General features: G+C 33.2%; 1 protein-coding gene and 1 long non-coding RNA gene across 2 annotated transcripts; one reads left to right on the top strand and one right to left on the bottom strand.

Annotated features, from left to right (window-relative positions):
- Window positions 1-247: 247 nt before the first annotated feature.
- Window positions 248-2,990, bottom strand: LOC105326173 (E3 ubiquitin-protein ligase TRIM71). The gene is made up of 2 exons (XM_034449883.2): window positions 2,893-2,990; window positions 248-1,979 (listed from the first exon to the last, which is right to left on the bottom strand). Exon 2 carries the CDS (start codon window positions 1,977-1,979, stop codon window positions 255-257), a length of 1,725 nt encoding a protein of 574 aa, XP_034305774.2. The 5' UTR covers window positions 2,893-2,990; the 3' UTR covers window positions 248-254.
- A 9,243-nt stretch (window positions 2,991-12,233) lies between these two features.
- On the top strand, window positions 12,234-14,442 carry LOC136274329 (uncharacterized). Its single transcript, XR_010712617.1, has 4 exons — window positions 12,234-12,431; window positions 13,608-13,657; window positions 13,926-13,994; window positions 14,393-14,442. It is a non-coding gene; the product is annotated as an uncharacterized lncRNA (long non-coding RNA).
- The last annotated feature ends 571 nt before the right edge of the window (window positions 14,443-15,013 follow it).

The raw sequence follows: 15,013 nt of genomic DNA, 5'->3' as shown, positions 1-15,013 counted from the left end.
TCAATTAAAATAACAATACCATAAACTACTAACTAAAAACGAAGAGTGTTAATACCTGTAAATTTAATAGTTAACTCTTCAGCAATGATATTATTCTAGATATTTACGAATTAACATACACATATTTACATGAATGGTATGTACTCCAATGTACACTTTAGATACAAGTAATTGTACACTATCATTGTGTTGTTACATTGTCTCACAACAAACACACAGTACTTACATGTAAATATTGTATGGATATGCAATGCTCACTGTAGATATTTGTACACTGTCACTCTGTTGGTGAATTGTCCCATCCAGAGATTGTTTTCATCATCCACACACACACTATAAGGATGTTTTACCCTTTGTTGTTTTGTGAGTAGTTGAGACAAGAACTGACCGTCCTGATCCAGAAGATGAACTGAGGAACTGTAATATTCACACACCAGGATTTGACCAAGTACGTCAGTACATATTCCAAAGGGATTAAACTCTGACCCCTGACCTGTGTAGGAGAACCTGTGTTGTCCGGATTTATCCACCACCACTACAGCATGGTTTCTATATGCTGATACACAGACATCACCATTGATGTTTTCTGTGATGTAGTGTGGATCACTAAATAGTCCCTGTTCTTTGTTGTCTCTCTGTATTATCTGTATTTCTTTCCCTGTCTTGCTGTATCTAGTGACTTTACTCTCTCTTTTCTTTATCATCCCCACCAGTATGTCCCCGTTGATGTGGGAGGAGTGTATACTGAGTGGTTCCCAGTCTCCTGTTTTAATGAATTCAGTGATTGTATTATTCTGTGTTATCCTAATGATAACTTTGTTTTGTTTGTCTGCACATATCAGATCCTCGTCCTGTGTGACTGTGTGGTAACCATATCCACCACTGGTTTGTATTTTCTGTAGCTGATTCCCCTGTAGATCTGTTTGGACAAGGTTACCAATATCATTACTGACCCAGAGTCTGCCTGATTTACCCAGTGATACATGATATACAATGTAAACACCTGGTACTTTGTACTCCCTGACCTTAGTGACAGAAGGAGACAGAGACAGTGTTTTTGTCACGTCAGATTTCTTTCTGCCTTGTTTTTTCTGTTTCCCTGTAGGTTTCAACTCTGTAGAAGCAGTCTCCATGGGCTTTATTTTTCTGTTCACTGGTTTAATGTTAGGAACGGTTAATCTACCCAGTAGTTTGGCAACATCTTCCTTGCTGTATTGACCAGCAGTAAATACGGGTGGGACTGGTTTGGATGTTTCTGGTATGGGTCTTATGATCAAATTTTCAGAATTGAGAGCAAATGTTAATTGTTCTATGTTTGAAGGGGATAGGTAACCATAAAACGTTTTGATTAAATCATTTAGATAGTTGATATAATCATCAATATTTTGGTTTTGGTCGTATAATGTTTCTAATAATGACTGTTCTATTTTGTCGACTTGTTCTATTTTATCTGATGTGACTGTGTTTATCAGATTTTTCACAACCTCAGCTTCAGCCTTCATGGATGTTCTTAAACCTTCCATGATCTTCTTTATTTCTGTGACATCACCAGCAATATCTTTTTTTAAATCATGAGAGGTTGGTTCGAAATAATTTCTAATTTTGGCAATTTCTTCTTGACATAGTGATACCTTTTCATCAAAGACCATTTCTAGATCGGTAAACACATGACCGTGATGTTCTTTTGTGGTTGTACATTTGTAACAAAGAGGAATTTGGCATTCCTCGCAGAGAATAACCATTTCTTTTGTGGGATGGATCTTGCATTTCTCTACAGGAAGTTGTCGTTTGCGTTGTTTATAAGGGACCACTTCATGGTTTTTGGTTTTCTCATTTTTCTGATGTTCATCTCGGCATTGTTCACACAGTGGTAGGTGACAGTCATTGCAGTAAAACTGGCAGTTATTTTTACAGTCTTCAGTGCCACACACCAAGTAATGCTGGGCGTCGGGTGGAATTTGTGATTCAGATAATGCCATCTGAAATTATTTGGAAAGTCCAAGAAATTTTAAGGAAGCCGTGACATTTATTTATTTATTAATTACCAACTTTTTTTCTGGTTAGGCAGGAACGTAGCATCGAGGGGGGTTGGGTTTGGGGGGGGGGGGGGGGTCGGCTGCCCCCCCCCCCCACTTTTTATCGCAGAAACGAATGTTTTAAAATTTACATATATATATACTATGCCAACCCCCCCCCCCCCCCCCCCCCCACGGATTAGGATTTTGAAGATTTTTGGAAACTTTAAATTTTACTTTCCTTCCCTTTATTTTGCTTGTCAAGATTTGTTGGATGAGTCTGCCCCCCCCCCCCCACGTTAAAAAACGATGCTACGTGCCTGCTAGGTAAATATGTATACAATGTATAGACCTGGTGCTGAGCAGAAATTTAATATAAATCATTTAGCAATTTAAGGCACTTCAGTAATCATGCGTGGAATCAGAACTTTTTTTCTAGGGAGACGTCTCCTGCAATTGTGTTGCGTTTGACGGTTGGGCAGTTAGTTTCTGGCACAGGTCATTTGGTTTACAGTATACAATTAGGCCTAAATATTATGTAAAAATACAATTGGTTGAGATTATATACACTTTTTGTAAAAAAAAAAAAAAAAAAAAAAAAAAAAAAAAAAAATGGTTGAATGGATGAGATGCTAGTTCGAAAAATGCATGTCCCTCATTAGCTCCCCCCCTCACACACTCTCAGTTTGCTTCCGACGCCAGTGATTATCACCTAGATTCTAGTGTTTGAAAAAGGCCGCTACTTTCGGTTCGGTTAATAAGAATAGTACATATAAAATTGTCCATTGTTGATCAACTTAATAATCGTAAACGCAATCTATTATTTACGCAAGTGAATGAATACATCATGAGATATAGATACACTTTTTCAACTTACCGTGTGTATCGATGTGACCTTCAAGTTATTTCAGCCATTATGACGGGAATGACAACCGTGAGACTCGAATGAGAGAATGCGAGACCTGTGTAATTTACTTCCTGGTTCTATGTTTAAATCTCTTGACCTCTTACCCTGAATAAACAGTCATTTATTTACATTAGAGACCCGGTGTTTTTGTGATATGGGTGCTGTAATATCAAAATATAGATGTGTGTAAACAAAAGTGTACAAATGTCATACAAGATTAAACAAAATAAAATTAATACTGAACTAGAATCTAGGTGATAATCACTGGCGTCGGAAGCAAGCTGAAAGTGTGTGTGTGTGTGGGGGGGGGGGGGGGCTAGACTAATCCTTAGAAATATTGACAAGCCAAAAAAAACCAACATAATTCCCAAAATCATGAAAATCCTAATCCGTGGGGGTGGGGGTTACAGTTCCATTCAAGGTAAATTTAGGAAGAATTATGTTTCCTGCGAGAAAAAAGGGGGGGGGACTGAACCCTCTTTGTGCCTAATGGTTTAGTCTAACTTTGCAAACAAGTGGGGGGGGGGGGGCTAAGCTTCAATCAATCATTTGATTTAAAAAGCTCACACGATCTTCACCTTCTATCACTTGAAAAAAGCCAAAATTGAATTTTTTCGAAATGTGAGTTATGAAAAATCATGACACCGATTTTATTCTTGTTGATTGAAGTTGGATGAACTTTTTAATAATATAAAGGCCTATTACAACTTCAGAAATATATAATCAAAGCATTATACACTTTAATTAAAGATAATGTTTTGTTATGGATTAAACACGCTGTCAATGATTGTACATGTAAGTAGAGCATTATATACATATGTTCAATACTAGTATATATATATAGGCTATGCCTGCATGCGCCAATCTAGTACATTTATGCCCTTGGACTCACCCTCCCATGCAGCCTCAAATATCTTCCGGACCTCCTCCCCCCTACTCCTTTTGAAAAAATATTCTGGATTATTGCATGTGCATGTATTCTAAATCTGATTGAATTTTAAAGATAAATATACAATATATCAAATAAACACAATAAATCAACAGCTTTTAATGGCAATATTCATCTTTTTTTTGACAAGTGTCGCTCTGGATATCACCAAAGATGACGAATCATCATTAAAGAGGAAGGCAAACAGTTCCAGTAAATCGTGACAAGAAAATTACCGTCCCCTGAATAGTAAAAAAATGTTCTTTTGTGAAAATTTGACTCAATTTTGATGATACCATTCTTGTTCTTGAATTTGACCTTAATAATTTTTTGCTGACCTGAATGTCTGAATTGTCTCGATTTTGACTACTTGCTCATAGATTAATGGCACAATATATCTTTCAATTTAAAGTTTCACAATTTCTCAAGATGCAAAATTCTCTCAATATTAAATTATTTTCTTGATAGATTAAAAATTGCAAACATTGTCAAATTCATCGTTTTAAATTGATAAAAGTTTAACATTCATTAAAGCTTGTATACGTACATGTGTTTAACTCAGAACTTTATCCTGAAAAATCAAAACTGAGAGGAAAGCCTGTGCATTGTTTAGACAGTTATTAACGTTCATGTTTTGATTTGTTTTCCATGTAGATTTCATTACAGTGTTTATGAGAGAGAGAGAGAGAGAGACAGAGATGTTAAATAATAATTGGGCTTTTATTTTCATTTACAAACTGTTATATTCTGTATGTTTTTAGAAGATGGTGTGTAGTCTGAGAGAGTAGTTCACAGAGAGAAACATGTGTGCAATAAACAGTCTGGATGAGGCTAAAGAGGGACAACTCCGCTTGTCCTTAAAATGGAAAGATGAACTACTTTCTGCTGGAGATTTACTTTTCCCTGTTGAACAACAGAGTGAATGACTGCATGGCCAGCTATAAACATAGTCAACATGGAAGCTGGCTAAGATACCGCTAAATCTGTAGCAGAAATAGTTATTCTTTTATTTTTTTCCAGATTTCTATCAAAGAGACAGATATATTTATATTCTATGTACATGCTTGTTCAAATTATTCATTCATACAAAGGTAGATCAAATCTGTAATGGTACACAGAGATATAGTTTGATGAATAAAGGGAGGTAGGGCTTGAAATTTAAAGGTTAGTGAAGCATTTGTCATTTCTTTAAGGGTTGATCGAATATTAAATGCGTTGGCCGATAAGTGGAAGATCAAAAATCCACAAGCACCTAGATCCACCAACTATTCATTATCTGTTAAAAATCAATTTAAATTGTCTCAGGAAATTTTACTCTGGGATCACACAGACTGTGCTGGTGGTTTAAATTTGTATAAAAAAGTTGCCAAGAATGCTTAACACATTACACATTTTTAGATAAAAGCTTAATTAGAAATTGTTAGTAGGAAAACGTCATGAACTTATTATTGTTGACTGCTCTGACACTCATATTTTTTATTTACTTATTGAAATGTTGATATGCGTTTAGTTATAACAAGAGAAGATTTTTTTTACCTTATACAGTCATGTATTTCTCTCTTTCTACACATCAATCTGTGTCAAAAAGAATTTACATGCATGAATACTACACGTCAATCATCTAAAATCTTCCTTTAATTTTTTATTTACATTGTTAATATATACTGTATATTATTTAACCTATGTATATGAAAATTATAAGCATTGCAGACAATAATTTGTGTCAACATTTTATTTTTTTCTGGATATTGTACGTTGTACAGTTCTTAGTGGCTATGATAAGTCAGATTAAGTCAGATTCAAACTAGTAAGAGATACATGGTATCTGACTTTGATGTCTATTTCACTTAATGAATGAAACAATAAAATATACCAAACAAAATTACTGAGTTTTCAGTTCAAACGTTTTCGTGACCCTTAGATTAAGGATCAAAGACATGTTATTTATGTTGTCCTAAATTTTTCAATATTAATGTCTAGTTTAAATTTTAATAAGCTAAGGTTGAGTAGTTTCACGTTGTCACTTTATTAACCCCCCCCCCGACTCCAAAAAAGGTAGTGACAGCACAGGTGCTTGTGGACTGGACCATGCACTACCCCTACCCCCCCCCCCCGGGCCCCCTTTCTATTTTTTTTTCATTTTTTATTTCAATTTAAAATAAAGTAAAAGAAATACCACGTCTCGGTATCATTTTATATTCACACTCGTTTCCCATATATATATATATATATATCTGTTATTTTTTATCATATATATATATATATATATATATATATATATATATATATATATATATATATATATATATATATATATATATATATATATATATATATATATATATTAAACGCTAACAATAAATCTATATGATCTAATTTTTTTATTAAGATGTCATTGAAATCAATGCAGCTTTTGACTGTTTTTATACAGACTGCATGAAGTTAGATATACTGAAAGCGCAATTTGTATTTCCATGACAGATTTTATTAATGCTCTGAGTTACGGTCACCCTTCTTCCTCCCATATCAATTCAGATAGTAAGATATTTCATAATTGCCGAAAATTAGCATTGACGTCCCCTCCTGCAAACAGACCACCCCCCCCCCCCTCAACCACGTTGACTATGTCCTAGATCCTTGCATGATAAAGGCAATGCAATCAATGCTATAGTCCGATAGACACGGTTATTTTAGATTTCACAATAGGAATATATGCATTTTGAGGTCCATATTTTTTTGATTGTAAAAATTGAAATATAATAGTTTACATTCTAGAGTTCTGAATAGATATATATTTTTTAAAATCAAAATGAAAAAAAAATTACTTAACATATATTTAGTTATATACGATCAAGATAGAGAGAGGAATCTGGGCCCACCCACCCACTTAATTAAATTATAACACAGGGGCGTCGGAAGGTATTTCATATTCAGGCGGCGAATTTGATGGATAAAGGAGGGGGTGTGAACCGGGTCTGAATTGACTTGAAATGAAAATATTCTCCGATATTTCCAATTATTGTTAAACATATGTATTAAAATTATGATAATGTCAATTTTTTGATGGCACTATAAAAGAAACAAAGCAATTATGTTCACAAAGGCATATTCCATGTCCACTGAGGCTCAGCTCGTGCCTACAGAGGCACAGGATGTGTCCACAGAGGCACATACCATGCCCACAGACGCATATGACGCACTAACAGAAGAGGGGCAACTGCGCCCACAGAGGCCGAACACATGCCCACATGTGCCCACGACCTGTTCCAAGAGATTAAAACCGAGTCCTTAAGAACACAGACCATGCCCCTGAAAATCGATACAGAGGGACCTGGATTTATAAAAACAGATGCAACATGTGAAAGTTTCGAGAAATATTCCGAAACCAAGGTAATTATAGGTTTATCATTTTGCTGAATGATTAATTATTGATGTGTAATTATTAATTGTATTGTTCAATATTATTTCTTCATTCCTCTATTAACTTAAATTCATATGTTATTAATTTTAACATACTAGTGATTTGGAGATACCGGGTCATTCGTTTACATCGACCATATGCATGATTTATTGTTAAAAATGAAAAAATAATTGTGTAAGGTGGTCCTTACATTGAAAAATAAAATACAATTCTACAAAAATACAGGCTGTTGATTTTAGGGAATTATGCTGGGCTTTGTGAAATCTTTAATTATGCAATGAGAGAGAGAAAGAGAGAGAGAGAGAGAGAGAGAGAGAGAGTTAAACTAATTTGGAAAAGTGCTCCTTTTTTTCTTTTAGATACACAAATGTTCCATGAAATCGATAATGTTAGACCATGATAATGACGACAGTGGTGACGACGAGGAAGAACTGGACCAGGTGGTATGGTCATAACTTATTGTTATCAAATTCATTCTCGGCAATCTATACTTGTTATGAATATCAAAACAAATTGGAACATTCAATAATTCATAGTCACGTGGTTTACAGGCCCTGTCCAGACTTTGTGCCGTGTCGGGGGAGATAATTCTTTCAGAAGAGGTACGGAATAAAAACTTGTGCACCTTTTGTTGAAATATACAGATTACGGATTAATCTAGTTGATTTAATATTATATATCTATATACATGTATGCACACTCTCTCTTAAGACACGGGCATTGTCTGAGCTGACCATCAGGACAGTTTTGGCTGAGGAGCGAATAACGTTAGAGGTGATTATACTTATATGCATATATCAACCGATATAGTCCTGAAAAACCGTATTGTTGTAAATTTGGGTTTACTAGTTGGGAGTAAATAAAACATTAACAATATGTTAATTTTGTGTTTCCTGCCTCCCGGTAAATTAAAAATGTGTAACGGGAAAAAATTACTTACATGTAATAAATCGAGAAATGCGTACTTAATCACATGAACCTTTTTGTTTAAGGATAATTGTTTATATCTGTTTTAAGACCAGAAGGATATCCAAGATGGCGATACAGTCTGCCTACTCAGCGGTCGTGGTAACTACACTAAGGTCCTCTTAGAAGGTGAGAAGGAATTTAAGTTCAACAAATAAATAATTATTCTAATGTTAAAATGTAAATCAAAGTACTACATGTGAATCTCTCTAGTGTAAAGCTAAAACACGTAGAAAAAGGTTCTTAATTTTTATTCCCAATCTATAAGCTATAGTTTAGCTGTATGTCTGTAGCTCCCGATTTGATGAACATAAAACTCGGATGGAGGATCAGGTCGTCCATCCAAATTTTTCAGACCGGGATCCACAGACCTGCAGTTATTTCATAACTATTGTGAAATGATTTGCCAAACGTTCATCGATACGTACAGGTATATTAGATGGCCGCATATATCAATGAATCAGATGCTTAAACCATGTGCAAGAAACGCGAATAAATAGCTTCAAACCTATAATTATATAACCATGAACGTGCATTGCCATGAGAAATGGTCGGGGACAAATTAACGCGGACGTATGAGAAACTACTGGATTGGAACTGTAGTATTTCAATCCATCTCACCGTTAAATATACATATCTAATGCCTGCGTTGAGAATTTACAATAAAGCAAGGAATTTTAAATCTAACTTTAGCTCTATAACCAGGAAGTAAATTACACAATTTTCGTATTCTCTCACGACCAGGGCATTACCTTGATACAGAATACACGTGATAAGTCTCTATCTTAACGAAACATGTAAGTTAATTAGAATAATTTTGTCTGAAATTGTGAGGAAAAAAACTTCAAATATCTTACATATCTCATGATGGTACAGCATTAAATTTTATCATATTCCTAATCGTAATCTAGATAGATAGATAAACCAAAAAGGTCTTGTCCTTATTATTAAACCGAAAGTAGTGACCAACTTTAAAGACATGATGAAGTCATCCAGTTTTATTATTCCATTTCGTTTGCATTTGTAAAGATATGTTCTATTCTAGAACAGTTTCTGGTGTAAGCAAAGCTTCAACGGTCAAAATATCTATTTATAGTCACAACCTTTCATATTGAAATTCAGTACAATGTACAATGCCTTTTTTTGCAGTGTGTTCTTGTTGCATGAATTCCAAAAGAAAAAACTTGACCCAATGGGTAAGTGTGCCATTTATTGACCATTAAATGACAAAATTATAACCAAATCAGATTAAATAGAATAATTAATATATAATTACAATTATCATATAAGCTAATGTAATAACTGGGCTAAGGTCAGAAAGGTCTTCTGATAAATTAAGGATTTAAGCCTAGAAATGTTCAGTTGCAATTAGTGCTTATCCCAGTTATTATTATATAATGAATATAAAATTTTGCAAACAGAAGATGTTAAATGCTTGCATGACGCATGCAGCGCCACCCAAAGAAAATGGATTTCTAAACAGAAACATGTCATAAAAAAATTAAAGCTATTTTCTTAACACATATTGAAACTATGAGCAACCATATGATAAACTCTAATAAAATTAAATCTTTAAAAACTTGGTAAAGATATACCTTATTATGTTGTTCATGACTAGGTACATGTAAAAACAATATGCTGCAATGATTCAAAAAGCAATGAGCATCACTTGTTAACATACAAAACATTAGCATAATACACAACCCATTATGATGTGACCACATGAATATAAGAATTTCTGATATATTACAATTAAATTATCATGATGGTAGGTTCAGGGTAAGCAGCACAATTCGTGCACATGTATGAAGATGGCATGACTGTGTATACATGTACATAAAATAGAGCAGACAAACTCTAAACTCAATTTAAGTTCTCATCTGCACATAAGTTCAATTGAACATATTATCTCATTTTTTGTTATTTCTTTAGATATCTATGACTTATCTACCTGATGAATGTAAATGTACTTGGTTTTTGTTTTTAGTTAATACATACATGTTAACTTTTGAAAAATAACTCTGGAAGTTTGATGATGGTATTTGATATCTGTTCACAGGAGTGGTTTGTGCCAATATCCGTGGTGGTCTAGGGGAAACAACTTATTTTGCATTCTCTTCCTTTTTTAAAAAGTACGTCAAAATCATACCCTAGAAGTTCAAAAGATATAATTTTATAAAAAAAACTTATCTACATTTTATTTCCATGCTTTTGACTATTACACGAAAATACGTAGTTATTTTGATAATTTCAGAGTCTAATTATAATGTGCATTCTGAAGCTTTTGAAATGAAAATTAGTCTGGTTAACTGGTATATATCTTTTATAAGTAAAGCAATGCTTGCATCTGAAACAATTGTAATTATTAAACTGTTACTCTATTTTGCATTATTTTATACACAGTTGAAGTTTCAATGTTTTTTGGTAGAAAAGTTATATCGGTGTATTCCTAAGGGGCAGGTGGTACTGGAATATTTGGAGATCTGTCGTATGTTGCAACCACTATTGAAATAAATTATTTCAATAGTGGTTGGGAATGTATTTCATTAAAAAAATCACATTGCAACCACTATTGAAATAAAACCACTATTGAAATAAATTATTTCATTAGTGGTTGGGGACGTATTTCATTAGAACAACTATTGAAATACAACTACTATTAAAGTAATGATTTGATAGTTTGCCAAAATGATATACTAATTCGTTCTTTCCAAATGTGTTACTATAGTGATGACAAAGTTGAATTTAAAAAGAAATTCATTCCCATCTACGATAGAAAAAATAATTTTGATAGTAGTTGTACTTCAATGGTGTCTGTAAAATAGTTCTTATAATGAAATACACCCCCAACTTCTATTGAAATCATTACTTCAATGGTAGTTGTATTTCAATAGTGGTTGCAAAGTGATTCTTCTAATGAAATACGTCCCCAACCATTATCAAAATAATTTTTTTCAATAGTGGTTTTATTTCAATAGTGGTTGCAAGGTGATTTTTCTAATGAAATATATTCCCAACAACTATTGAAATAATTTATTTCAATTGTGGGTTTATTTCAATAGTGGTTGCAACAGTCGTACGCCGGTTTGACGTCGGCCGGTCTGTCACCTAGAAAGTGTGATAACATAACCTGATATAGACACAGATACAAGTAATGTATAACCTGATATGTACACATGTACAGGTATAATATATAACCTAATATATACACAGATACAGGTGATGTTTAACCTAATATATACACAGATACATGTTATGTATAACGTGATATACATGTATACACAAGTACAGGTACATGTAATGTATAACCTGTTATATACACAGGTACAGGTAATGTATAACCTAATATATACACAGGTACAGGTAATGTATAAAATTTTACTGTGGAATCACTCTTGCCCAGAAATTTACATCATCACAAACCTAATATACACAATAATTTGTTTAATACATGTATTTATTAAAATTATCCTGATTACACTAGGAACGAAATTACGTCCCCACGAACTAGGAATAGTTTGTCTACCCACGAACATTGATCCCCACAAATGTAAATGATTCCACAGTATATACAAAGGTACAGGTAATGTATAACCTAATATATACACAATGTTAGGTACATATGGCATTGCGTGTAGTGTCTGGGCAGAAATCCAATGTTCTGATAACTTATTTTATTAAACTTCCTCCTTACTATTGAACATCCTTGTGGCAAGATGAAGACTTCATGTAAATCAAAGATATTGATTAAACTCAAGGTAACATTGATTAAAGAAATTGGGCAGGGTTGGCTATTGTTTAATAGGACCATGATCGTTTACCGATTGTTTAAAAGTGACAAATATCAGTTGTCCGTGCAATTACAAGATAAAGGGAATAACTAGGTTTTATACTTCCTGTTACTAATTTCAATGTCCCATATTTTATACAGACAAAACCTCATACTACTCTCTCTCTCTCTCTCTCTCTCTCTCTTTCTCTCTCTCTCTCTCTCTCTCTCTCTCTCTCTCTCAATAACCCTCTACAGAAATGAAATCTTTTAATTTAATATCAATCAATACGAACAAGCCATTTAATTCTGTTTCAGCTTCTTTATTGTGATAAAGAAACCCAGAGAGTTCTATCAAAAAGAATACATTGTCAAATACAGTGAGGACACCAGTAGTCTGCTGAAAGAATCAAAAGATGCAGATGGTAAGCGAATCCACCATCTTGATTTTAAGAAATCACATTCTTGAGATATATTGTAAAGTTAACCTGATCAAGTGTTTTGTGTTACCACTGCTTGCGAATATTAATTGTTGCTTACAATTGTTAAATTCTTTACGTAAAAAAAATATGTAAATTGATTATGGTACTTGGACATGTACTTGCTTGATTGGATTCATCGCCTTGGGGTTTAGTTTTTGGCCATCCTCACTAGACAAGGGTTTTCAATCCACTTCTCTTTCTACTTCACATTAGGAGAGAAGCAGATTCAAAACTCTTGTAACCAAAGATTGTTTTAGTCGCCTGTTTGCAAAATTTAATATTAAATGATGAGTAAATAACTGCTGTGCATACAATTCACCGGCAAATCTGCATATACTGTGGTTTCATTAATATTCAAGGGTATCAATTTTCATGGATAAAGTAAAAATCACAGTTTCAAGGATTCGTAAATTCGTGGCCAATCGGCCTATCAATACATAATATTAATAGAAATTGCAATTCAATGAACATTTAATTTCGTGGATCAACTGAACAACGAAATCCACGAAAATTGGTATTCAACGAATATTGATGAAATTATTGTAGATACAGGATTCAGTTCATCATTTCATCAAATAAAGAAGATAGAGTAAATTTATTACTAGATCGAATATTATTGCAAAATTGATGGGTTAGCATAAAACTCTATATATACATACAGGAAATGTTAACATTTTGCTGATTATTGATTGATGTTACATATGTATGTATTACATAAGGAATAAGGAATCATTCTTTGACTATCATGAGGTGATGATTTCGGTCGCGGCGTGATCAAATCCAATAAAGCCTGAAGGGCTTTGCGATAGATTTGATCATGCCCTGAAATTATCACCTCATAATATTCAAAGAATGATTCCTTATTACTTATATTTATATAATTTTAAACCATCCTACGATTAAATATTTAAATATAAATAAGCAAACCCCGCTGGCACCTCAATTTGGCTTCATTTGAAGTTATGTGTTTAATATAGTACAAAATCGATAAGTATTGTTATCACAGGCAAAGGCACTGGAAAATGTAAATATATGTAGTTAGTTCAATTTTTAAGAACAACTTTTGATCTGAAACCTTAGACGTGGACCCCAATTTACACTGCTGTTTTTCTTTTTCAGATAAAATAAAAGGAAGATTAACATTGAGAGAAAAATTACTTCTTTTAAAAGTAAGTCATTTGAAATTATACAATGTCATGTACTTGCTATGTGTACAATGTATTAGCAAGAAAAGGAATATGAGGTGACCTAATGAAATGACCTTGAACACAAGTCATAGGGCAAACATCAAACATCCAGATGAAAAAAAGATGAATATAATTTGAAGAAATTTTAAAATGGAATAATTTTAATTTATGACTGAATATTATGTATATATAACGTGCATGATTGTCTGTGTATTACTTACTATCATTCAAACAGCTGTTTTATTTATAGCCACTGATGAAATACATGATACCTCTGTGTTTAGTGTACATCGCTGAATACTTTATCAATCAGGGATTAGTAAGTACATTTAAATATACTTTTAATTAAACTTCTCCACACTGGAAACCAAAAAAATTTTTTCTCATAAACCAGGTTTTTAACTACGGTATAAATGTTTTATGACAAAATGCAAAGCAAAAATGTTGTTAAATAAATGCACTTTAAAAAAAAAAATACTTTTAAACTTCTCCATGCAGCTTTGAAACCAAAAAAGGTATTTCTCTTAAACCAGTATTCAATTTTTTTAGAATTATAATTATATAATGTATTATGACAAAATGCAATGAAATTTTTTTGTACATGCATAAAAGCACTTTAAGCCTCGATAAGGTTTTAAATGACGGATAACTATGTGCCTTGTAAGTGTTTTAAACCATTTTGCTGTTCAATAAAATGATGGTTATTGAATTTTTCAGTATGAACTTCTGTATTTTAATCACATTTGGCTCTCTGAGAAAGAATGGTAAGTATAGATGGTAAGTATTTTGATCATTTCCCAAAATTTGGAATTAAATCTTCATACAAGAAAAAGCAGTACCAGGTTAGTTTTATATGACTGTTTCTTATGTTGATAGGTATCAAGTGGACTACCAGTTAGGGGTGTTTATATCCAGGTCATCTGTCAATGTGTTCAAAATCAACAAACTTTGGACTCTTCCAGTGTTACAGGTACAGAGAGAGAGAGAGAGAGAGAGAGAGAGAGAGAGAAAGAGAGAGAGGAGTAGTTACAAAGAGATAGAGAGAGAGAGAGAGAGAGAGATTAGGGTAGAAATAGAAAGAGAGGTACATAAAGAAAGAGAAAAGAAGGGATAGAGCTCTAAAGATGTGCACAAAGAGGATGTTTTCGGAATGAGAGAGAACAAAAGAAATGTGAGCAAGAACTAAAGGAATGTTAGCAAAGCACCAAAATAAGAGAGGACAAATAGGGGGTAGGAAGGAGACAATTTATATGATAAAACTATGAGTTTGGCTTTTTTCTTTGAAGATGGCTACATTAATTTTTTTTACATCTTAAGTTTGTATACGTCAATGAGTTA

This window comes from Magallana gigas, chromosome 4 (assembly GCF_963853765.1).
Source record: "Magallana gigas chromosome 4, xbMagGiga1.1, whole genome shotgun sequence".
Lineage (NCBI taxonomy): Eukaryota > Metazoa > Mollusca > Bivalvia > Ostreida > Ostreidae > Magallana > Magallana gigas.
Note: the sequence above shows the minus strand (reverse complement) of the source record. Positions and strands in the feature narration are given on the sequence as shown.